This window comes from Neolamprologus multifasciatus, chromosome 16 (assembly GCF_963576455.1).
Source record: "Neolamprologus multifasciatus chromosome 16, fNeoMul1.2, whole genome shotgun sequence".
Taxonomy (NCBI): domain Eukaryota; kingdom Metazoa; phylum Chordata; class Actinopteri; order Cichliformes; family Cichlidae; genus Neolamprologus; species Neolamprologus multifasciatus.
The window spans coordinates 1456226-1480656 of NC_140454.1; the positions used below are offsets into that span (position 1 = coordinate 1456226).

At 41.9% G+C, this 24431-nt stretch overlaps 1 protein-coding gene across 2 annotated transcripts in view; it reads right to left on the bottom strand.

Moving 5' to 3' along the window:
- kalrna (kalirin RhoGEF kinase a) overlaps positions 1 to 24431 on the bottom strand; it is a 163340-nt gene that overhangs the window by 104940 nt on the left and 33969 nt on the right. For both annotated transcript variants that reach the window (XM_085136077.1, XM_085136078.1), the window contains exons 2-8: positions 6864 to 6938; positions 6003 to 6117; positions 2330 to 2522; positions 2029 to 2202; positions 1870 to 1953; positions 1663 to 1794; positions 631 to 753 (exon numbers count right to left, since the gene is read on the bottom strand). In XM_085136077.1, coding sequence (XP_084992203.1) covers positions 631 to 753; positions 1663 to 1794; positions 1870 to 1953; positions 2029 to 2202; positions 2330 to 2522; positions 6003 to 6117; positions 6864 to 6938 — 896 coding nt within the window. The remainder of the gene's footprint in view (positions 1 to 630; positions 754 to 1662; positions 1795 to 1869; positions 1954 to 2028; positions 2203 to 2329; positions 2523 to 6002; positions 6118 to 6863; positions 6939 to 24431) is intronic.

A 24431-nucleotide genomic window follows, 5' to 3' on the forward strand; every position in this document is an offset into this window, starting at 1 on the left:
TTCACTCCAGTCCTTCTACCTGAACATTTGATTTTTAAGCAACTTCACACAAACTATGAAGCATTCGTGCGCAACCTCGAGGAACGAGCATAAAACAGACAATGTAGCATCAGTTTTAGATTGTAGTTTTAGGCATTTTGTTGCTAGCAGCTAGATTGATGATCATAAAAAGCATATTTGCACTAACAAGGTGATTCTGAAGAGTTATTAAAGTCCGGCATACCTCAGTATGAAACGCAAGCAAAGTGTGTCCTGAAATTATTTGAGGAAACTTGAAGGCAATTGAAGGTTTGCCAGGCCGAAACAGCAGACGAACAACATGTTATCCAGTTGATATGAAAGCTTAGCCTTATCTTTCAATGTCAAACCCAAAGAAGAAGAAGAGCCTCGATATGCTGAACTGTGGCTGCAGCTCAGGAGGTAGCACAGGTCAGCTAAGGCTGGTGATTCAATCCCAGGCTGCTCTAGTCTGCAGGTCAGGTTGGGAAGATACTAACCCCAGTGTGTTTAACAGAAAGCAGTGCAGGTGTGAGGCATAACAGCGTTACATCAGAGCTGGTGCACACGGCAGCACAGGCCCCTGATGCCTCGTCCTTCCTCACACTCTGATCATATTTAGGTGTAACTCACTTTCTCTGCGTCCTGTTCAAAGAGGCGCAGCTGGAAGCACTGGTCCAGCTTCAGTTTCCTGACGTGCCACATCTGATGGAGATGTTGTCTGGTGGAATGCAGCTTATCCAGCAGACTGGCCACCTGTCAGGAAAAGCACAATGTGTCACATGGTCCTGAGAGACAACAGCGAGCTCGTCGAGTGTGTCTTACATTTCATTCAGCACTTCTGATCTGATGGTAGGTTTTCTTTGGATTGAACCAACAGTCTATCTTTTACACTGCTGTGTTGCTGCTGCTGGTTTTAGTGCTGCAGGTGCACAAAAGTGGGGCAGAGAAACAAAACAGCACCTGCATGTGTATAATCCCACAGTTTAGCCTCACCTTCTCACTCGCATGCCATTGGCCGGTTTGATATCGCCTTTATGATCCAAAACGTAAAGCACAGATTTAAATATGAAAGACGTCTCACACTCATCAATTTAAATGCTGCTCACACAGGCATTGCACGTGTACTTCATGTGCTTAATGCAAACAAGCTGTGCACTCAAATTTTCCCTGTGGAGTCCTTTGGCTAATGAGCTAATATGCAGCCAGCACTTGTCAGATAATGAGCGTTGCTAACGAGCTGGCTAATGAGAAAAAATCAGGCTGTGGACTCAATCTCGTGTTATGATACCATGTGCTTTAAGCATTCAGCAGTTGGAAGGATGCGAGTTTCATTTAGTTATGAACAAAACCGTCAATAATCATCTAGACTCAGTTCACTTTCATCTATATAGCACCAAATCACAACAACAGTGGCCTCAAAGTGGGCCCTGATTATGTGGGCATGAAAGCATACCTGCAGGTTTGCAGCATCTGCAAGCATCATGCATGGATACATTAGTGTCTGAATGTGCCGCAGCAATTCTCATGTCTAGGTTCAAAGTTTTGTTTGCATCAGAAAGCATAGATAAACCATAATAGAAGCTACATTCTTGTTTGTGTTAACTTTAGCATAGATAAAAAACTGTATGCTGGGAGATCTTAGCTGAGCTGGACGTTCCTTACCTTGGGCACAAGGCTCTGAAAGTCAGCTGAGCCTGAGATGCAGTTTCTCCCTGAAAAGCCATCACTCGATCTGATGCACTGGAGCAGCCTCTGGCCTTCCTGGTCCAATTCCTCCACTGGAGCCTTTAGCACCTGCAGGAGAGTAGCTTCAGTGGCTTTGCACAGTTCAATCTAGAGCGATAATAACGTCTCTGACTGTGTCTGCACCTTTTTCTTAAGCTGGGTGTGTTCGTCTATCAGTCGCCGAGAGCCTTCCACATCTGCAGGAAAGTCCTTCTTGGACAGGAGCTCCTGCAGAAGACAGGAAACACTGGTCATATCGGCCATAGCAGTTACTCCCATGCTTTGAGCCTTTGCTGCCCCCACCTGCAGATCCTCCAGTCTGGACAGCAGATGAACAGCGTTGGACATGAACTCCTCCAACGACACCCTGAGATCCATCCACTCCTCGTGGTTGTAGTCCAGCGAGCCTTCGAAGTCGTCTGTGAGCTGGGAGGGATCCACGAGCTTGGCAAGACCTTCAACTGACACCATGTTGGTCTGTTGACACAGACACAGGTTAGAGGTGAGTCCTGACTACCTGCTGTGCTTCCTGTTCTTACTACAGTGTAGTGACTGCGATCAACGATCAAAGCCGTGTTGGGTAAAACGCACGAAGCCCACTGACCTCAAAAGAGAACTTTGCACTCCCGAAGTTCGTCTTCTGTTTCTGCCAAAAGTTGTCGGGCTTAATGATGAGAGCCACGCAGATCTCAGCTGGGAAAGACTCCTGCAGCGTCTTGAGCAGAGGCTTAATCAGCTCCCACTTTGAACCTCGCATGTCGATGATGACGGTGAAGCCACGTTTGCACACGTCCTCGCTGACGGGACACAGACAAACAAGCTGAGGAGGCAGAAGAGGCTCATGGGAAATGTTTAGTATCCCTTTTATACGAGACTTTGTTGTCTGCTACAGACCAATGTCTCAAAACCATCAGGTCCATTTGTGGTTGCCCCACAGACGGGGAGCGTCCTTGTTTCACTGGTGTCGTCAGCAGTCTGAATATGTTTGATATTTAACTTTCAGAGGGACATTTAGCAGAAGACGTCAATCTTATTCTGCTCTGCTGTGGTCTGTGAGTGACGGTCACGCTGCAGGTAAAAGTGCAATCCCATCAGATAATCTGGATGATATATTCCAGCATGGACTATTTTCTGTTTGCAGAAGAAACTAAACACGCTGCAATAATAGAAGAAGAAGCTGCAGCGGAGGGCTCTGCAGGAATGAAACGTGCTGTTTCTACCAGGGAACATTATGTTTGCAGCTGAAACACAAGTACGCAGGAATCAGGGGGATCTGTGCTTTAATATTGAGTTTACAAAGTGATAGTGATGCAACGATACCAATTTTTTCAAACCGATACGATACCGATACTTAGATCTGAGTACTTGCCGATACTGAGTACAAAAAACGATACTTCTACCACACACACACACAAATGCAATGAATTGGAAGACAGGTTTTATTTTATTCTCTGCTGATAAAATTTCAAGTGAAAAATAAGCACTTCTGTTAAATTATTGCAGAGTCTCCACATTGTAATTTAACAAAATATCACTGAACTATTGGCACTGTCTCGAGCTTTCAGAATAATAAATAAACACTTCTGTTTGGAATAAAATAAACTTTTAAATTATTGCAGAGTGTCCAATTTCATATCGCAGCTCGAGTATGCTGAGAAGACGGTGCAATCCTATGTTTTCCACGACCGGCATTGGCTGGTCATCCAGAGCAATAAAATGAGTCAGAGCCTCTGTTATTTTAACTGCCCGTGGATTTTCTCTTGACATTTTTCATCGTTTTTCCAAAACCTGAGTTAAAGTTGGCTGTTCCACACTGCTGACATTTTGTTTAGCCTAGCTACAGCAGCCTCCAGTTTCTCTTTTTTATCTGGAGCTGCCAGTCTCACTCGTCTAACCCTGTGCCTGTTTAGCGCGGGATGTCCCCCTAGTGGTCAATCTAACAAACTACAACAGAAAAGGTATCGGTGCGATACCCGATACCGATACTGGTATCGGTATCGGTGCATCCCTACAAAGTGACATTTTTGGTGATGTAGTTTTTCAGTGTTTTCCTTTCTTTCAGTGCAGCCAGATGTCTTTTTGCATGTATCTACCTCTAGCACAGCACATCCACATGCAGGCATTTGTTGAGCACAACTCAAGTGCTGGACGATGGCTTCTTGAAGCTGACAGTTGAGAAGATTTCTTCCAATCAGAGCCAGAAACAGACACAGACTCAGAGGAACTGCAGCATAACAACTGAACTGAACCCAAACTGCCACAACTCAAAATTCAGTTCCTGCAGCTGATTCGAGTGCAGCTCCACCTTCAGTAACAGAGTCTATTAATATAAAGTCAGTTCGTCCATTATAACCTGCAGACAGACCCCGTCACCCTGGAAACAGCAGTTCGATTAGCAAAAGTGGGTAAATGCATTTATGTGTGCATTAGTCTCTCACAGTACAGATTATTGTCACAGGCTCTGGTTGCAAACTTCATATAACACGTCAGCACCGTGTTCTGTCACATTTCCTTCTTCAGTAGTCGTCTCTACACACAAACTGTCCTTCATCCTCGGGCTCACTCACACGTGATGGATGTGTTTGGGGTCCATGAAGGGTTCTGAAGAGTCTCAGCATAAGGCCACTCTCACTGCAGTCCTCTACTGTCACATGGTCTAATCTACCACCACCCATTGGGCTGAAGCATCATCTTGACAAACCTCTCAAACTCTGGCATCTGTCTGGTAATGACTCGGCCCTTTGCACAGCTATTTTTACTTTACATCATTTTGATTTCCTCTCGACGACTCAGAGAAATGTGGGTCTTGAATAAGTTAAATCGAATCATTTCGATCAAGACGATTAAAGAATGTAGAAAAGTTTGTGCTGATATTTAGCAGATCAGTCAGGCTGCTGAATGATGCTTAACACTGTCAGCACACTGTATCTGAACAGGCAGCATTTTGTATTATGTGCATGTGTGTTTACAACATTTCACTGTATAACATCGGGCGCCTTAACCCGGCGTTCATCCCGCAGCGCCAGTTCTGCTTACCAAAAGTGGCCCACTGGGCAGCTTGCATTCCACGCCCAGCTCCAAGCCAGCGAGCCGGGCCTCTTACCCATTTAAAGTTTGAGAATAGGTTGAGATTGTTTCGGCCTCTAATCATTCGCTTTACCAGATAAAACTGCGAGACTCGAGCGCCAGCAATCCTGAGGGAAACTTCGGAGGGAACCAGCTACTAGATGGTTCGATTAGTCTTTCGCCCCTATACCCAGGTCGGACAACCGATTTGCACGTCAGGACCGCTACGGGCCTCCACCAGAGTTTCCTCTGGCTTCGCCCTGCCCAGGCATAGTTCACCATCTTTCGGGTCCTATCGCACGCGCTCAAGCTCCACCTCCCCGACGGAGCGGGCGGGACGGGCCGGTGGTGCGCCCGGGATCCCACCTCAGCTGGCGGGGCCAGCCCTCACTTTCATTGCGCCTCATTTTACTCATGCATGTTCAAGCTTTCATCCTGATACGTTTTACATTTAAAATGATTCTGGACAAGCTTTAGATCCATCAGCTTCCACTTCTCCTTTTCAGGGTCGCGGGGGCGCTGGAGCCTATCCCCGCTGTCACAGGGCGAGAGGCGGGGTACACCCTGGACAGGTCTGTCGCAGGGCCAACTCACATTCACACCTATGGGCAATTTAGATTAATCAACTAACCTATCCCCACAAGCTGCATGTCTTTGGATGATGAATAAATTCTTGCACCCCACAACTGCTAAAAAGAGACTGCAATTTAATTTTAGCTTTAAAAATCACCTGCTAGAAAAGAATAACTACCACTAACTGAACATATTTTAACTGGATTTTTTTCCTGCCTGCCCCACAGAGAACCGCTGCTTTAAATCAGCTTAAACTGAAAAGATGTTAAAAACGATGAGACCAAAACGAAAACACGATGACTGGGGCAGGCCTGTGCCTAATATTTCGACTGCTTTCCTTGTAACACCCTCAGACTGTGTGAGTGCTCACAGACGGGCTCTTGTGTGCTGCAGACACTGCAGCTTTCATGCTGATGCAAATTAAACTCTGGTCTACGCCTGCTGTTGTAACAGACTACAAGGAAGCACTTAATTGCTTAAATGTCCACTCCAGCCTTCACTGCTTCCTTAAGTGCCCGTCACACTTGAGTCTAACTAAATGTCCTAACAGAGCAGCTAGTAGAAAGACAACAGATGATACCTCTAACGTGAAAATGAAGGCAGATGTGTGTGTGTGTGTGTGATGGCATTGACAGTACCTGGGGACAGTAGACAGGTAGGTTACCAGCCTCCTCAGGTCCTCGGGTTTTATTCGGTCGTGGTTGCTCCTGGCAGGAAACGTCAGGATTGGTCCTCCTCGTTTATCTCGTCCACCTGCAAGCAGATGCACAAGAAAAACCTTAAAGCCAAAACACGTGTTAATGTGAAGTGTAAGTAAAGTGTTACCACTTTGTTAAGTGACCAATCACACCTTCACAAATAAACCAGCTGACCAATTAACATTTAAGGTGTTGAGCAGCAACGCTGTCCTCAACAGTTCTGTTGTTCAGGTGTCGCACAGTTTTCTTCTCAGCGTCTTTTTAACATTGTTGGAATGGATCAGAGTGATGCAGGTTTCAAAATAAAAGCACAGTTGTTAAACTATGTGTAGAAGAAGCCGGCCACACTGCTGTGTCTGTTTGGATGTTTGCTTTGGCAGCGAATGAGGAGAGACGTTCCCATGGTGTGAATAGATTGGATGATCTTCCCTCTGCCTTTCCTGCCTCAGGATGTGCGTGAGTCCAATGAGCTTTTCACGTGTGCAGATATGTGAGTAACAACATACTCGACTCACAGAGATGCTAATATATTCTAAACAGGACTGTGGACTGTGGTCTTACTGGTCCTTTTCCTTATGACTGAGAAAAAATCCCATCTTTTTGTCTTCAACATGAAAAGATTATAAATTTCAAAACATTCTTAACTATCAAACAATGTTACTAAACATGAAGAATAGCTGCTAATGCTTCAAACACCTATGTGTTCGTCCTGCATGACCATGGTGGTGGGGACAGGCTCTTTGCTGTAGGACACTCAGGGGGTTGATGTAAAGTACGCCAACAACACTGACTGACACTCACCTGACACAAAGGCAACTTTTTCCTTTAAAATAGGAAGAACATCAGAGGCCTTGATGCCTTCAGTCCTGAAGGGCCCTGGAGAGACGCAGGGAGAGAGAATATCAGCATGAATCTCACTATTGGTTCCTAGGAGACACACCAACACTGTAATCTGTTACAGTTACATCACTATAAGCATTTCACATCTTAATAACGCTTCAGTAGACGTAGAGCAGAAGTAACTTAAGTAAACACACAACATTAATAACAGCAAGTCAGCAGAATCCATAGAAAGGGGAGAGGGAGGGATTATTTAAAACACCTTCACTCTGTTTGAGAGAAAGACCTTTACAGTACATCGTCCCCTCGCTCTTATTGTGAAAGTCCAGCCCCTGCTTTTCACCTTCTGTCCTTGATATTAATCAGCTGCATCTCCCATAAACACCATGGATCAGTGAGTGTGATGGTGACGACGCAGCGTGACACATCCCTGTGTGAACGTAATAATAACCCACTGAGGACTGGAAGCCAGAGGTCGCCCATAAACAGGAACAGACCAATTAGCTTTAACGATTCGTGTCACTAAAGGTTAACTGTGTAATCGATCGGTTTAACAGTGTGTCAACAGCATTGATTAAACTTGTAAAGTTCTACCTGATAGTCACATGTGCTTATAAATTTACATCTGTGGTGTATTTTTGTAGTTTTCGTCTCCACGCGATCGATTCATGACGTTTGTTTCAGTTACAGTTTCTATAATCTCCTCTGAAAACTTTTATTTCAGACTTATTCCAAATTTTTTACAGATGCTTTTTAAAATTGCAGTAATTTAATAATAATAAATTATAATTACCATTTCATTGTTTGTTAACAGTAAATGAAATCTTGTCGACTAAGGTTGTTGCAATACAAATGGTTAATGCGAATATATGTTACTCCGGAAAAATTAAATAAGTACAACTCTAATATTCCAGACACTTGTAATAAATGTAATGAAGATAAAGGTAACTTTTGGCGTTGTATTTGGGATCGGGTGGCTGTAGCTCAGGAGGTAGAGCAGGTCACCTACTGATCGGAAGGTTGGAGGTTCGATCCCTGGCTCCTCCAGTCTGCATGTCAAGTATCCTTGGGCAAGATACTAACCCCAAGTTGCTCTCCGATGCATCCATCGGAGTATGAATGTGTGTGAATGTAGTTAGATAGCATTAAGTATAGATAAAGTGCTTGTGAGACTGGGTGAATGTGGCGTGTTGTATAGAGTGCTTTGAGTACTCCGGGAGAGTAGAAAAGCGCTATATAAGAATCAGTCCATTGCAGGAAGATTGGCTCCTTTTGGGTTGCAGTAACACAAACTATGAAACAAATATTATCCATGGAGGTTGTTTTGGATCCTGGCTTCCTTATTCTGGGATTGTACCCAGAAAACATGAGGTACACAAAAAGTTGGAAATTGGATGTTTTTGAGAAGGTGTGGAGACCATTTGTGAATTTTGTAGAAGGATTTGTATTATCTGAGGAGGACGAGGACTGAGATAAATCTGACGACTTTTTTGTTTTCTTTTTGCTGTCTGAGAGGAGTGTGTGTTCATGTAGTGTTTAGGATGTTGGACTGTTTGCAAGTCATTAAAATGTAAAAAAATAATAAAGATATTGTTGGAAAAAATTCTATCTTGTCTATTTTGTAAATCTGGGTCGTATCAAACATGACTAATGTCCTTCGTGCACGTGGTTTTGGCAGCTCCAGCCATGTTTTGATCGTCTATGATGCAGACAGACTGGATGCTTACTTTACCTTTAGCTCATATCATGTTTGCGTCTTTATCAGGATCAATCTCCTTCTTTCCAGTTACTGGGAATGTAAGATGTAAAACAAAGATCCAGTTTAAGCAAGCGTAACCATGAGTGTGCATGAATCACTGCACCAGGTAAGATTGTCCTGCTTTTACTTTAACATCTTCAGTCTTTATATTGTTTTTATACTTTAAACAGAATCAGGAGGCTGAACAAATACATCAGCTGACATAACGTTTGCACCTTTTGTGTAAAATAAATAAATACTCAGATTACTAAGACTGGGGTGTGTCAGCTTCATCGTAGCAGGCTAACAGGCTCGTGCTAAGCTGCATTAAGAAGATTACACAACATGTCAGTGAAAGGGCATTATTGCTATGTTAGACAGTTTCGTTTAATAGAGCGTCTGTTTTTATTAAGAGTGCTTAGCAGTAACAGAAGCAGTGATAGGCTGTGTGTTTGTGGCTAATTAGTTGGCTTAAGGCAAGCTAGTCAACTGAAAGCTACGATTTCAATGTGTCAGACACATAAACATGTACGGAGGACCAAACAAGAACACCACAGTTTGTCCCACGTGATTTCCAAATACTGACAGACTCCTGTTAGCATCGCAGTTGGTCGTGTCCAAATTCATGGGCTGCCTCCTCCTGAGGACCCGGCCTTCGCGGTCTACGTGGGTCCTCAGAAGGTCGGGTAGGCCGGAAGTAAACGGCTGTGAAATTGGACGGTCTAGCCTTCAGATTAGCGTCACCGCTGTCTCGGTGGAGTTTAATAAACTCGGCCGTCTGCTCCTTGTTATCTAAAATATAACAGGACACTGGAGGAAACTCTCGACCGTCTCACTCTTCTGTTTAATCAGTTTTCTGTTTGACGTTTATTCAGCTGTGTGAAAACCACCCGGGGGATTAATAAAGTTTTATTTTATCTAATCTAATAACTTTAATCTCAGCCAAACTGATTTACTCACGAACAAACAAAACACTGAAAAAAGCCCAACAATAACATTTTAGGTTGTCTAAGTGACTTATATATTACGTTTAACCTGAGCAGTGAAACTCCGCGGTGATCTGAACATGATGTGCCGGGAGTTGTGCCGTTCTCGGCGGCATCAGTGACCCTCGAGCTCCCGGCGAGCTATCGAGCTGGTGGGTAACAGACGTCTCTGAAAAAGTCGAAGCACTTTTGCAAATATGCGATATCTTGATAAACGAGCAGATATTTGATGTTTACACAGCTACTTTCTCGCCTGAAAACATGTTAAAAGTTTATTTTGTGACCCAGAAAGATTAGTAAGAGTAATTTTAAAACTTAGTAGCGGCCGCCATTATTGGAAACTGTTGTTTGGCTGGGCCGCGCTATGAATTCTGGGATATGGTAGGCCACGAAGGACAGACCCGACCCATCCTTCAAATTCGGGGAAAAGGAGGACGCATTTGTCGGCTGCATTCGGAGGAGTCGACGAATTTGGACAGCCTTCGGCGCGTCGCTGTGACGTAATCGGTCTACAAATGCGGCCTCAGGAGGACGCAGCCCATGAATTTGGACACGAGTTAGCCACTGATATTATAAATAATCTTCTTTTCCACAACACATGGGTGTTTGTAACGTAGAGGAAACACAGATGTGTCAAACAATAACCTTATACAGGTGATCGCGTCAAGAAACAACTTGGTCAAGTCCAGTGAAGCTGAATGTCCTGTAACGAAGTCAGACCAAAGATAACTCTGGATTTATGTCTTTATATCCACAGGACTGGAAGAGAAAAATAGGTTGTGCTCCAGGAAATGAGGCAAAGAAGAGAGAGAAGCGAGTGTGCTGCCAAAATCAGCAGCGTTTTCTTCAGACCGTTAAACACACAGCAGAGGAAGCCAGAGTGTGTAAGGACGTAACACTTGTGAGGGGAAACACAGGAAACTGTCAAATGTGCTGATGCTTTTCACTTTTCTTATGGAAAGAGATGTTGATTTGCTGAACACATGATGGTGAGTGAGGGTTCAAACAACCTTAGACACCTGTGATCTTTACACAGAGCTGGTCCAACATTTATGTTCATGGTTACGTGATTATTTTTCTCTTTTTGTTTCTTATCTTGCTTTGATAAAAACTTTCAGACGGACAAATGTGACACGAGTGTCGAGTAACGACGTCCAACGTTATTGACATATAATTTGTGTAAATGATGATGTTTGCATTTTCTTAAAACTTTGTGCTGAATTAACTAAAGCATCGCTGTAATCTGATTACATATGCGTGTTCATTTCTAAGTGATGTTTTTAGGATGTCCAGCAGACATGGATGGTTTTAGGTCGGGGATGATGTAGCGTGGCGTGTTTTTGGAGACATGACCACAAGATTACCTGACTGGTGGTATGCACGTGTGAGGAATCCCTAATTCAGAATCAGCATACTTTATTAATCCCTAAGAACATGATTCAATTCAATTCAATTCAATTCAATTCAATTTTATTTATATAGCGCCAAATCATAACAAAAGTCGCCTCAAGGCGCTTCATAGATACAGAGAAAAACCCAACAATCATATGACCCCCTATGAGCAGCACTTTGGCGACAGTGGGAAGGAAAAACTCCCTTTTAACAGGAAGAAACCTCCAGCAGAACCAGGCTCAGGGAGGGGCGGGGCCATCTGCTGTGATTGGTTGGGGTGATGTGGCTTACAGTCGCTCCAAGACAGTAACAGTAACAGACTGAGCTGACTGCAATATGTTACAGATGTAAGAAATAGCAGTAATGTATACAAATCACTCAATAATAAACATCAAGAATGGTGATGTAGAATATTACAGAGGTGAGAATATATATGACTGACATTGACTCTAACCTGTGAACTTTGTTATTTCCTGTGTTACTATAGAGCGTGTGCAGAAAGGTGTAACTATTGCAGTGTTTACAGTGTGTTAGATGGAGGAGTTTACAGGGAGATGACCACAGTCAGGAATGATTTCCTGTGTCATTCAGTGGTGCATTGTGGGTAATCTCAGTCTGTCACTGGCCTAATCTTACCAAATATTTGTGCAAACGTTTGCATGAACACTTACAAGTACACACTAATACTATCTAACACTAATTGTATCACTTAAAACTGAACGGTTGAAGACTGTGACTGTGCAAAAAATGAATGAAGTTTGCTAATAATAGTTATAATAATATAGATTTTGTATTTTCCTACTGAAAGTATCTAAAACAGACTACTAGCCTGTTTCTTCAGCCTGAGAGTTCAGCTCCACAGCTGTGCACAGCACTGTCGTTCTTATCCCTTTGCCAGCAGGACCCAAAGATGCAGAGAGCTTTTATTGTGAAATAACTGAAACTCACAGCCTGAACTGTCATTACTGTGCTCATGTTAGCAGAAGCTTGCTCCTTGAGTTGGATCATCGTGTGTTATTTTGAGCTACTTTGGATAAGCGTAGTTAACGAGGAACGAATTCTATGGCTGCTGCATTGCAAAGCAATACCTAATGTGTGTAACTGCCTAAACTGCTGAAGAATGGGCGCATGAAGGCAAAGAAAAACAATGCAGCAGTGGTGAACATGAATCTTCCTCAGATGTCGTCTGCAGCGAGTCAGCCTATCCAGCCGGCTCACAGAGACACACTGAAATCACCAATGCAATTAGACAGCACCTCAGACAAAAGATGTTATCCTCTGTTACTTTTTCAAAAGTAGCAACGACGTATGTACAAAGATGGGAAAGAGAGACAGCTGCTGTACTGTGGTACAGTCCAATCCATCATGGAGGTACACTGGATGTGTTTCTTCTTCTATTCGGTGAATTTGTCCCACACGCCATCAGACTGTTTAACTCCTCTCTGGAGGGGAGAGGGAGGAGAAACAGGAGGACAAAGGAGGGGGGAACAACTAAGCTGTAGTGCCTCTTCTCTTCACTGTGCAATTACCTTTTGTGCAATACTTTTTGTTAATAATCAGCGGTGCAATAGACTCCATACTTTAAATGTGCAATTCACTTGTATTTTTATTTTTATTTTTATTCCTATTTATTCTATTTATCCCCTTTGTATATTTTATCTATATATGTCTTAATGTCTTGTATTTATATATGTGTGTGTGTATATATATATATATATATATATATATAATATTCTTAACTTGTAACTTCTGTCGGTGCTGTGCTTTTTGGAAAACAAATTTCCCAGAGGAACCCACCCGAGGGATTAATAAAGTTTTATCTTATCTTATCTTATCTTATCTCTTACAGACTTTATTTTGTGTATAAAATCAGTAAATACTCAGCATCTTCTGCCTTTCTTTGGCCACATTCACCCATTTGTTTTTTATCCTGTGCCGTGAAACACTTTTGGGCAATGAGTTGGAGATTTATGCTGAATTGAAGGCAACAGATAACGAGCACAGCGACCACAGTGTCTTGCAGCAACGTGACACACTGGTTTGAACTTACTGGGACCATCAGAGCATGAACTTCAAACCAAAAGCTCTGCCCCAGGCTCTTAGGACTGGGTTTTGTTTCAACCAAGAGCTAAATACACACGTTTTCAGGAGCTAGAAGTTGTTACATGTTTAATTAAGTCTCATATATTTTGGTTTGTGTTTTGGAAGCTTTTCTATGCAGGTGTTCCAAAAAGACAAAGATGATGGTTTCATTTTACGCTATCGTTTGTTTCGTGGTGTCACAAATTAAACTGTTTACGACAATATTTTTCATGTTCTGATGTCACTGTAGTTATTATTAATTTCTTAAAGTTCTCTCTTTCTCTTATATTTAATATAACCACACTACTGACGGACAAGCGCCTGTTTTTATGCGTTGTCATTAGCAACAACGACGGTAACAGCATTGCGTGTCCGCTTGTTTATGTTCCACATAAACCTTTCACAATAAAGCTCAAGATCCTGTTGAGACTTTTCAAAATAAACTGAATCATGTGAAAGAGCAGATTATTTACGGATGAGAAGTAAAAAAGACGCCAGGTGCTAAAAAATAAACCTTAGACTCAAACGTTAGAACAGGCTTTTCCCCGCAGCACGCCGTGTAATAAATACTCACAAAGAAAACGGCGCCGTTACAACTTATGTCTAAAGATGTATAGTTTCATGCATCGGTTAAAACACTCGACTCCAGCTACATGACGCGCAGCTGGAAACACTTCACACAAGTCGAGCTGCCCGAGATTCACAGAATTTACAGAAAATGTTACATTTTTGTGATTTATATCGTTATCGGACGATAAATGTCTTATATCGGGATATGAGGTTTTGGTCATATCGCACAGCCCTACAACAAAGTCTGCATTTAAAAAAGGACTGTACTGAATTAATATACGAACCTTGGCAAAAACTCAAATGTTGATGAAGGTACTCAGCTTCAGATAGAACGAGATACAAAGCATTGAAACACATTAAGACAATCTTAATGAACACAGTGTCATTTGGACCCGTAAGCAGGTCATCACTTAACAACCGGATTAGAGGAAACAACACCCCCCATGCACACACACACACACACACACACACACACACACACACACACACACACACACACACACTTTTTCAAAGGATTCTGTTCCTGCTGCCAAAATTTATGGATTAAACTTGGAAGGCTATGTTGGTGATAATTGCTCATCTGGCAAGATGCTAATTTGTGACTCTGACTCCACCTTTCATTAAAAAGGCAGCCACTTCAGGGCTGGGCGATATGGCCTGAAATCCATATTGCAGTATAATTTGAAGAATGTGCGGTAACGATATATATTTCCATATATTCTTTTCTTCTGTATACCGTATTTTCCGTACTATAAGGCACACTTAAAGTCCTTAAAGTTATTTTATTTTCAACTTTAATTTATATATTTTATCTTATTCTTTCCCAGTTAAATTTACCCTTCATTCTAATTTGTGTTGTACAGTTATTTCATTTCATTTAATTTTTAACTTTAATTTTTATATTTTATTTTATTTTATTCCTTCCTAGTTAAATTTACCCTTTTTAATTTTCATATTTATTTCCTATCTTATTCATAGCCTTTTCTTTTTTCTTTAGGTCACGAGCAGTTGTGTTTCACTGCATATCGTACTGTGTATGACTGTGTATGTGACAAATAAAATTTGAATTTGAATTTGAATCCTTTACTTTTCTCAAAAATCATCAGGGCACCTTATGTATGAATTCTGGTTGTGCTTACTGACCTCAAAATAATTTTATGTACACGGCACTCAAACATCTCTCAAAAATGTTTTAGTCCGACTACGAAGCCGTGTCACTACCCGATCCGTACCGGAAACCCGATCGGTACCCCGCATGCGCGAAAGGTGTCTACTTCTGGTCGAAGCGTTTTACGATAGTTACGGGTCAGAGTATCTGTTAAAATGTTAAGAATAATAAGTATCTCTTAAAATGTTTGCAATAATGAAGCATTTCAGTACAATGTAGACAAAAACGAAAAATAAAAAGATAGTTACGGATCAGGACTCCCCGATCCTTACTGCGCATGTGCAAAGTCGGACCGTACAAATCGGGTCTACCCGATCCTTACGGCGCATGTGCAGATGTTTTCTTCTTCTTCTGTTCGTTTAATGGCAGTGTACTCCCCAGTGTACGAGGATACCGCCACCTGTTGACTGAGCGAAAGAACCCTATTGTAAACTGAATTAGCGTCATTACAAACGTGTGTTAAATTTGATTTAGTGATAATCGAGTGTGTTTATGCTTGTCTGTGTGGAGAGGATTGTTGGAATAGTGATGATGATGTCCGCTTACACTGTTAATTGTCAGTAAACACTTAATCTGGCTGCTGAATCTTCACGTGAAACATTGCTAAATCAATATTATTAAGTCTGTAATTAGGCGCCATTCTTCTTATTTTACGGCGCTGTGGTTCAATCGGGGAACGCTCTCTGTTAAGGAGAAAAGCATGAATTTGTTTGTATACGGATTATCCATTGTTTAAATATCCCGGGCAGTCAAAAAGGAGGCAGAGCTGTTGAGAAATGCTAAGAGCTAACTGGGCGCTAACCGTATCATTCAAATATATTGAGTGTCGCAATGTTGGCAAAGAGAGGAAGTGACGTAAGATTTGCGCATGCGGGGTACCGATCGGGTTTCCGGTACGGATCGGGTAGTGACAAGCCGCACCGCTTGATGGATTGTTGGCGCATTACAGCTACCGTAGTCAGGAGCCTTGTGGCGTAATCTGGGTCCTAAACTCCGTCACTTCAGGTCCCAAAGTCAAACAAACACTGCAGCATCACTGAGAGTTAAAAACTGTCTAAATTCTTTCATCTTTAATAAAATGATCAGCGTTGCTGCTTTATCAGGTGTAACAATTAAGTTTAACATCCAGGTATCCATGAAAACAGAATTTATTAAATATAACAGAGTTAGAAGTTAGCAGGAAGTTAGCGGAAGTTAGCTCGCTAGTTTTGCTAGTTACTTAAGCATGATATGCCATGTTCTGACTGAGAGATTTCTGAAAAAAATCAAACGTACAGCTCTGCTATCACTTCCAACATAAACAAAGACAGAAAACTAAACAGCAGTGATGTTTGTAGGGTTACTGAAGTTGGGCTAGCTGCTATATAATGATGTCCTACGCGATCACTAGCAAAACAGCTATGTTAGCATAGCATAAACAGTGAAGCTGGAGGATGAACGCTAACTTTTTTCCACTGATAAAAGTTAACGTGAAGGTTCCTGATTGTTAGAGACAAATGCAATCACATAGCAGGATGCTGTAAACGGACCAAACTCCAGTCAGGAGAACAACTGAGATAATCCATCCACAATACGAGGTTAGTCATTAATATACGGCAACAACACGGGAATAGAGCCGCTGTGAGAGAATTCAACATTAAGGAATCAATGGTACGGAAGTGGAGGAAGCGCAGTTTTTGGCTTTCCCCATATTCCAAAACGTGCTTCGTCTCTTCCCTATTACTGTCGTGCAGCATAATTTGCAGATGATGTTTTGCTGCTTAACATCTGACTGCTTAAACCCAAACCAGGTGCATATGACTGACGCTGCACCGGTCTTCTTTATGAGCGCCTCCTCCCCACATGTTAGCTCAATGCTTGCAGTCGCTGCGATGCTTTCGATCAAAACAGGCTCAACTTGATGACACCATCAACATGCGCTACCGCTACCGTTTATGGTTTATACCATAGTTTAGATTTATACAATCTAAACTATGGCTCTGTCTTCTTGGAGGCTTTGTGACATTCCTCTGACTGAGGAAAGAAGAGTTGTAAGAGTTTTGTGTCTCCTGGTTGATTTGGTGTGTGTTCACGTTCACCTCTTTTTGTGTGTGTGTGTCTGTGGATTTATTTCTGCAAGTGAAAGAATGAGTTTGTAAAGCATTTAAAGTCATTTTCTATTGAAAGTATCTAGACAATGATTTTTGCAGCCCTACTTTGGTTCATGTATTTAACCAGTAGCCATGGTTGCCAGACAGGTAACCAGGAAGACACTAAAAACTTGCCAGCACACATGAAACAGGAACTACGCACATATGGAAAAAAATACATGAAACATGCTTCACTACAGTGTTCAACGTCACACAGCCAGGAAGTGATGTCACTGGTCTATTCTAACACACACACAGACACTTACAGCTTTAAGTCTGTTCACGTAGTAACCGTCCAGACAGTCTCAGCAGACAGTGAAGGTGACACAGAGGATGCTTTCAGGGACCACAGTACGATGACCGTTCATTTCAGTTATTACACCAAACAGGCTCATTTCCCAGATGAGCACAGGAGCCTGATGTGCATCAGGTCGACGGCCTGTATGCGTGCTCTAATAGGTTTAAATAACAATCAGCCAGTTCAGCAGCTTTATGCAAAACCAAACTGTCATGTGCACGACTGTGAAAGGCCTTAGTATAACACGCATTCACACACACGCTGAGTTTGTGTGTCTTCACAACAGGTGAAGCTATCAGCAGTCTGGCAACAGCTGCCTCAGCTTCACGTGTTGCCACAGCGACACATGGCGGGGTCTATCGTGTTTAATGCCGCTACGCTTACACGTGAAACTTATTCAACGTGAAACTGAATCCCTAAAAGTTCAGCTGAGCAGTAATTATCCCTTTTCCAAATCAATCAGTTGGCGTTCTAACCATCAGATGAAAGTCCCATTTCCATCCTGTCACGCTGGCATGTGTTCGCTGGCTGGATTGGGTTACATCAGCTGTTTGGATACATTTGTCCATTTGTGTTCAAGTCCTTAACAAGCTCTTGGCATAAAGTTTCCAAGCAACAGGGATGTCTTAGGAAGTAGAGCTCTCAGTGATGTGTCACATAGGTACTCTGGAAGAAATAAGGGGGTCCTTTTGTCCCTCTTTGGGGGGGAAACTCCCACTGGATTTAAATCTGGGACTCTCCACCATTTGACCTTAGAACTGAAGAAGCTTCTCGGATGAAGGTGAAACATCTTCAAGCAACTTAAAGAAGTCCAGACTCTTTTCGTTGCAAGCTCCTTAGACTACGATGACCTGGATGACTGAGAACCTTCACAGACACAACGCATTCACAAAGATTCTGCTACAAAGACGTTAGTTCACAGTTTGAGGTTATAACATTTGTCCCAACACAAGTAGAAACTCTGGAGGCAGGATGAACATTCAAATAATGCCCAGACTCTTTGCTTGTATTCAGAACCGATGTTACAGTTCATGTTTTTCTGTGTTTCTGCTGCAGAGTTACACAGAAAGTCAAATGTTTTTGTTCCAAAATACTGATCACACAAACATCAGCTGACTAGTCTCAAATTATGAACTGCAGCAGGTTTATACAACAGTAAGGACAGTAATATTGGCCTTATATTTAGGAATGGGAACCGGTTCTGACATAAACGGTAGTAACCAGACCAAAAAGCAGCGCACATTTCGGTGCTTTATTTTTTTTCCTGAGCTGTGATGACTTTAGATTCTAGCCAATCATTTTGCGTTTCCGAGGATAGTAGGCGGGTCCAGGTACGTACGTTCTTTTAGAGCAGAGCTACAGATTAAAAATGCCCAAGGCGAAGCGGTCAAAAGTCTGGCTGTACTTCACAGCAAAAGATGCAAACTCAGCAGCTGCAACAAGTGCTTTAAGCTGATACTGTGATGCTGTCAAAGGAGGTAACACCTCAAATCTGATGAAACACCTGGCGACGCATAGCGTTTTTTTAAAAGCTGAGAAATGCATGGAGTTAGCAACATCCCCCAAAAACCCGAAGAGGAGAGTCCTGGCCCCTAGCCCTGCCAGTGTAGCAGAAATGATGAGGATGATGATGCAGCAGCAGCCGTTCTTCTCTGCGTGAGTAGCTTAATGTTGTTCGTGTGTAATTTACATTGAGTAGGCTAACCACGTTATTACATTAATGCATGTAAGGTGAACTAGCAAACATCATCATAGCTACATGCAGCTGTCTTCTTGTTTGATAGAGTGATACCATATATGCCCTATAGCTGCAGAAAAGGCTATCATTGTTATCTTTTTACAAAAAAAAGCTAAACATGAGAGGTTTTAGGACAAAGTTTGTGTTTTTCATTGTTTAAGCACCGGTTCCAACCAAAGCAGGTATGTTGTATCAACAGAAAAGGCTAACTTGGTTATCATTTTGCAGAAAAAAAGAAACTTCTAAAAATAAAAACCGGCACCGTTTCAAAAGTACCGGTTTGCAATCTTCCCTCTAATGTTTCATGTGTCTGAACACACAAACTCCCTGAGTGTCCCTTGGACCACTGTGAGCAACAGCAGACGTGTGCACTGTGGTCACGCCAACATCCAATCATCCAAGTTACATGTTTATTAAAGTAATCAAATTACAGCATTTATGTTAGACTACTTTTAATTAACTGCTTTAGCCCACTTACAATGAACATTTAAAACAATCTTGTTCAGGACTTGTGTAGCATGTTAACACTATTGGAGGTAAAAATAACTTAAGCTCTGACTTGTATTATGAGTCTGTGGTCTGGGAGAGAGTCTGTAACTCTGTCTGCAAAATACAGTAAATAATGACCAATGTTGGGTAATTAATTATATAGTTACTTCTTCAAAAAAGTAACTGAGTTTTGCAAACAACAAAGTTTCTTGCAGCTGTTTACCTAAAAATGCAGCCAAGCCGTTTTTTTAAATAAACATTTCAAACTATTTACAGAACAATCAGCTGTTCTGCATCAAATCTGATGCCACACAAATTATTTGTGCCACTCCAAAAAATAATTTCTGTCCACTATGAGATGAAGGAGAACAACAGCCTGATACCTGCAGGCCTGACAGCAGCAGATGTATCACTGCTGTAACACCTGTAACATTCAGCAGTCGCCTCATTGTTCTGACACAACAACAAAACTATTGACCACACTACACACTAACTACACACTAACTACACAAGATTTGTGCTAAACGTCACAAATCTCTCACATCTCAAACACCACCGTCACTGCTAAAACTTCCCCCTCCCTAAACAACAAATGCCACGTTTTGATTGGTCGACATCGTACATTTTTCGGCCAATAGGAAAGGCTGGGGGTTTTATGGTGTTGTTTTTGCTCACAGGCTTTCGAGCGTTTTCCTTATAAAACGCAGTTTTCACCGTTTCTTCCCGCAGTAAATAAAAACAACGACAGTATTCAGGAAGAAAAACAAACATTGCAGATACTTTATCATAACTCTGGTTTTACGGCCGATCAACACAGTTTAAAAACTGGTATAAAGTCCACACTTTGTCCGTCAGTTGTTCGTATGTCCTCCTCACATCTCCAATGGTTCATGTTGTCATTAACGTGGCTTCACTCCACATCAGCCGCTTTGCTAAAACACCGGACGCTGTCATAGCCTGTCAACCACGTTGATTAGCTGCGTATATACAAATGTGAATCGCATCATTGGCTGGACCATATGGGATAATGTGGCATCGTTCTGATCCCATACGGGAGCAGCCAGTCACTGACTAACACTGCAGAACAGAATTGTTAAAGTTTTCATTTTAATTTCAATAGACCATGTGCACGTTAGCATATGCTACTTCTGGTGCGGAAACTCCTGTGGGGAGCTTTGTGTCCGGTGTCCTATTCGCGCCTGGTTTATGGTCGAAAACAAGTTAAGCAAATGAATGAATTTTACATTTCTATAGATGTCTCGGGCCTTTACCCAATATATCTGTAAATGATGTTCATCGACTTGTAGATATTTTTTCCCCCACGCCTCAGATCAAAAGAGAAAAGGATTCAAATGTTATATTTCTCAGCTGTCCCTCGTTTATCGCGGGTGTTATGTTCTAAAAATAACCAGTGATAGGTGAAATCAAGTAGCCAATTTTATTTTTTGACGGTGCAAAATGTTTCGTGTACATCGTGGACATACAGCACTGCACTTCAGAGTCACACTGCTAGCATCGATGCAGCGATTCTGTACAGGAGAGACGTCACGGAGGAGATCGTCTGCAGCGATCAGGACGCAGGACACAATGTGACATAAAATAAGCATGCAAACTTGCACTAAAAAAATCTGCGAAACAGCGAGGTGAAAGGTGAACCGCGTTATAGCGAGGGACCGCTGTCATTTTGAAGGTAAGTCACAACATACCCTTCGTAAATACTAATGTATAGAAACCGTTACCAGCAATCATTCATTTTTTGTGTGGCTTTTTTCACGGTTTGTTAACATGCTGTGTAGGTGTGTACTTGACGAGCTGATATCGACATAACGGGAAATATCTGGTTTGACTTCTTCACCTGTAGTTTGAATGCTGAACATTTGGTAAATGGTAAATGGACTGGTTCTTATATAGCGCTTTTCTACTCATCTGAGCACTCAAAGCGCTTTACACAACTTGTGCATTCACCCATTCAGACCCATTCGCACAAGCACATCTTTCTAAGTGCTTTATAGCTAACATTCACACACATTCATACTCCGATGGATGCATCGGAGAGCAATTTGGGGTTAATATCTTGCCCAAGGATATTTGGCATGCAGACTAGGGGAAGCCAGGAATCGAACCACCAACCTTCCGATCAGTAGATGACCTGCTCTACCACCTGAGCTACAGCCACCCGAATTTGCCTGTTTAAATCATGAGACCAGTCACTATACAGAGATGAGCTTCTGAATGTGGACGATGTGTCTTCTGCTGCAGTTCTGCTTGTGTTGAGTGATGGAAACAACTGATCGATCTAAACTCTTTAAACGTCAAAGTTGATCATTAGATTTTTTATGACACAACAGTGGTGAGTGTTCCCACCTTCTGCTCTTTGTAACTTAACGCCATCTTTCCGTTTTCCAGTTTTGGACATGATTTTGGAGAATATCTTCGCCGTAGCGATTGACCTCAAAGTAAAGCTACTGGAAATGTACAACCCCACATCCGGTCTCAAACCAGGAAGTTAGCATTTTTTCGTGCCCAGGGTCTATTCAGGTTAGATTTTTTTTTCTGCGCAGAGACCGTGGCAGCAGTGCGCAGCTTAGAGGGAACATTGCCGGTTTGGCACTGGTATCGGATAAAACCTAACCTACTTATATTGTACTGTAAGGGTTTTTTGGTTAGAGCAAACACACCATACTGTACTTAGACAGACTGACCTGATCATGTTTGTGCAACTGTGTTACCAAAGATCACATTTTTGATATTTTCCAAACACTTTATGCACAACATGCAGTAGAACTGTTTGAATCCCACCAATCTTGTGGTAGTATTACACATTGTTAGCAGAAAGTGGTAAGAGTAACGCTAATACAAAACTAAAAACAACATGTCAGGTCGGTGTGAATCAGAATAAACTCAGAGCACACAGTACTGATGGGTGAAACTGAGTTTACTTTTTGGTATTTGGCTCTACTGATATTAATACGTGATATATAAATGGCTTAGCAGATACAGTAGACCCATCATATCAGTAGACACCTATTTCACGTTTCAATAACATCTTATGTACGCATTTCGCATCAGGCGTCTGGAGGCACTAAACTGTCAATTTACAAAGCTGTTAGACTCTAAGAAGGCTGTCCTTCCACCTGTGTTTCTGCCAGCCTGTATCCCTGTGCCATCGATCTACTAATGATATTCTGAATTTCTCTGACACAGACACAGCTACAACATGAACACTGGTATCAAAGTCAAAGTTTTGAACAGCCCCCTATTTTTCATGGTGACCATTGAAGGTTTGCACTTATTTTATTCCCTGATGTTGAAGTTTTTAAGGCTCAAAATCTAAGGCAACATCTTACGGCATTATTTTTGTGCCACTATTCTGAGCGCACGTAAAAAAATAATTGCAGGTGCAAGTGTTGCAGAAGAAAAGCTAAATTTGAGTGAACAAAATTTATTGCTGCGTGCAAAAACTGTATTTCAGTGTTTGCTATTATCCACACACACACACACAACAGCAGCCCCTCTTGCTCAGGTTTTGCACTTGCACTCAACTTCTTCTCTACACCGTTATATTTGTGCCACAAAACCAGCCAATCACAGACTTGGATGCAAAAAAATCTGATTGGCTGTTTTGGTCTCCAATCAGCTCAAAATGATGAAATGCAATATCCCAGAATGCATTTCGTCCAAAACTCAAACGAGGCAGTGGGAGGAACACAGAGTTTGAAATATTACTCTTTCTGGGTCACAAAATAAACTTTTAAGATATTTTTATGCGAGAATGTTTCTGTGTAAACTTCAAATATCTGCTCGATTCATCAGGACATCACATATTTGCATAAATGCTCTAACGTTTTCAAACCCACTCAGAAAACTGTCACAAAAATAACGCCATAATATATAAAGTGCCAAATCTGACCCACTGCCTTGTACCTCCGAATGTATTCACAGTGCGATGTTCAGATTTTCGCACAAAAACTCGTAGCTAATTCTGAAGGTGGTCCCACTGATTTCTCACAGAACAAGACAACACATTAAACGTTATGACATTAATACACAGAAATGCAGGAATTTAACTTTGGATGTTAAATTTCTCTCTATTTAAAACACAGTGAGGTGGATGTTGTCCCTGTCTCAGAGAGAGTGAGGTGTTCCCTGGGGAGGAGGCCCCAGGCCAGACCCAGGACACGCTGGAGAGATTATATCCCTCGGCTAGGCTGGAGGTGACCCGGGGAGGCTCTGGATAATTATTAAATAAAGCGCTTCGCTTTTTAGTCGAGAATATGTTTTTTTAAAGAAACCATTCTCGGTAGAAGATGGTAGATTACTTCATATAACATCAAAACCAAGCTGTAGCCTCCAGGGTGGAACAATAAAACCAAAACATTAGCACCAAAAACTGCAGTTCCTCTAGCAGCCACTTGAGGCTGGCTTTAAAACCAAGCGAGTCCCCTTGGACTCCAGAAAAGACAGCGTCCTTAAACTGAAACATAGCATGTTTGAACCTGATGTTAAAACAATTCAAGTCTCTGTAGCTACACATATAGAAAGTTTCACGACGTACATTTGCATGAAAGTCCTCTGCAGGTCGCAGGATTGGTGATTGGTTGGGGTGAGAGAAGGATAATATAGCACAAGGTTCAGGTAGCTTTGCGTAGAAATAGGTGGTAGAAATCAAGGAGCTACTTTCACTTTCTTACTCTGAGTCAGCATGTTTTCACTTCTACTCAAGTAAAGTAGTTGAATCAGCACTTCAACTGTTTAACACTCGTATCTGTACTTCAGCACAAGTACACGATGTCTGTAGCTGTGCTGAAGAGGACCTCTCCATTGCCCTTGTAGTTAATTCTATCATTTTGCACCACTTCCCAATATCATCACGTTTGGCTTCATAATCCCAAACACTGGTGTCGTATTCATTATATTCATTTTCTAGTTAAAACCAACA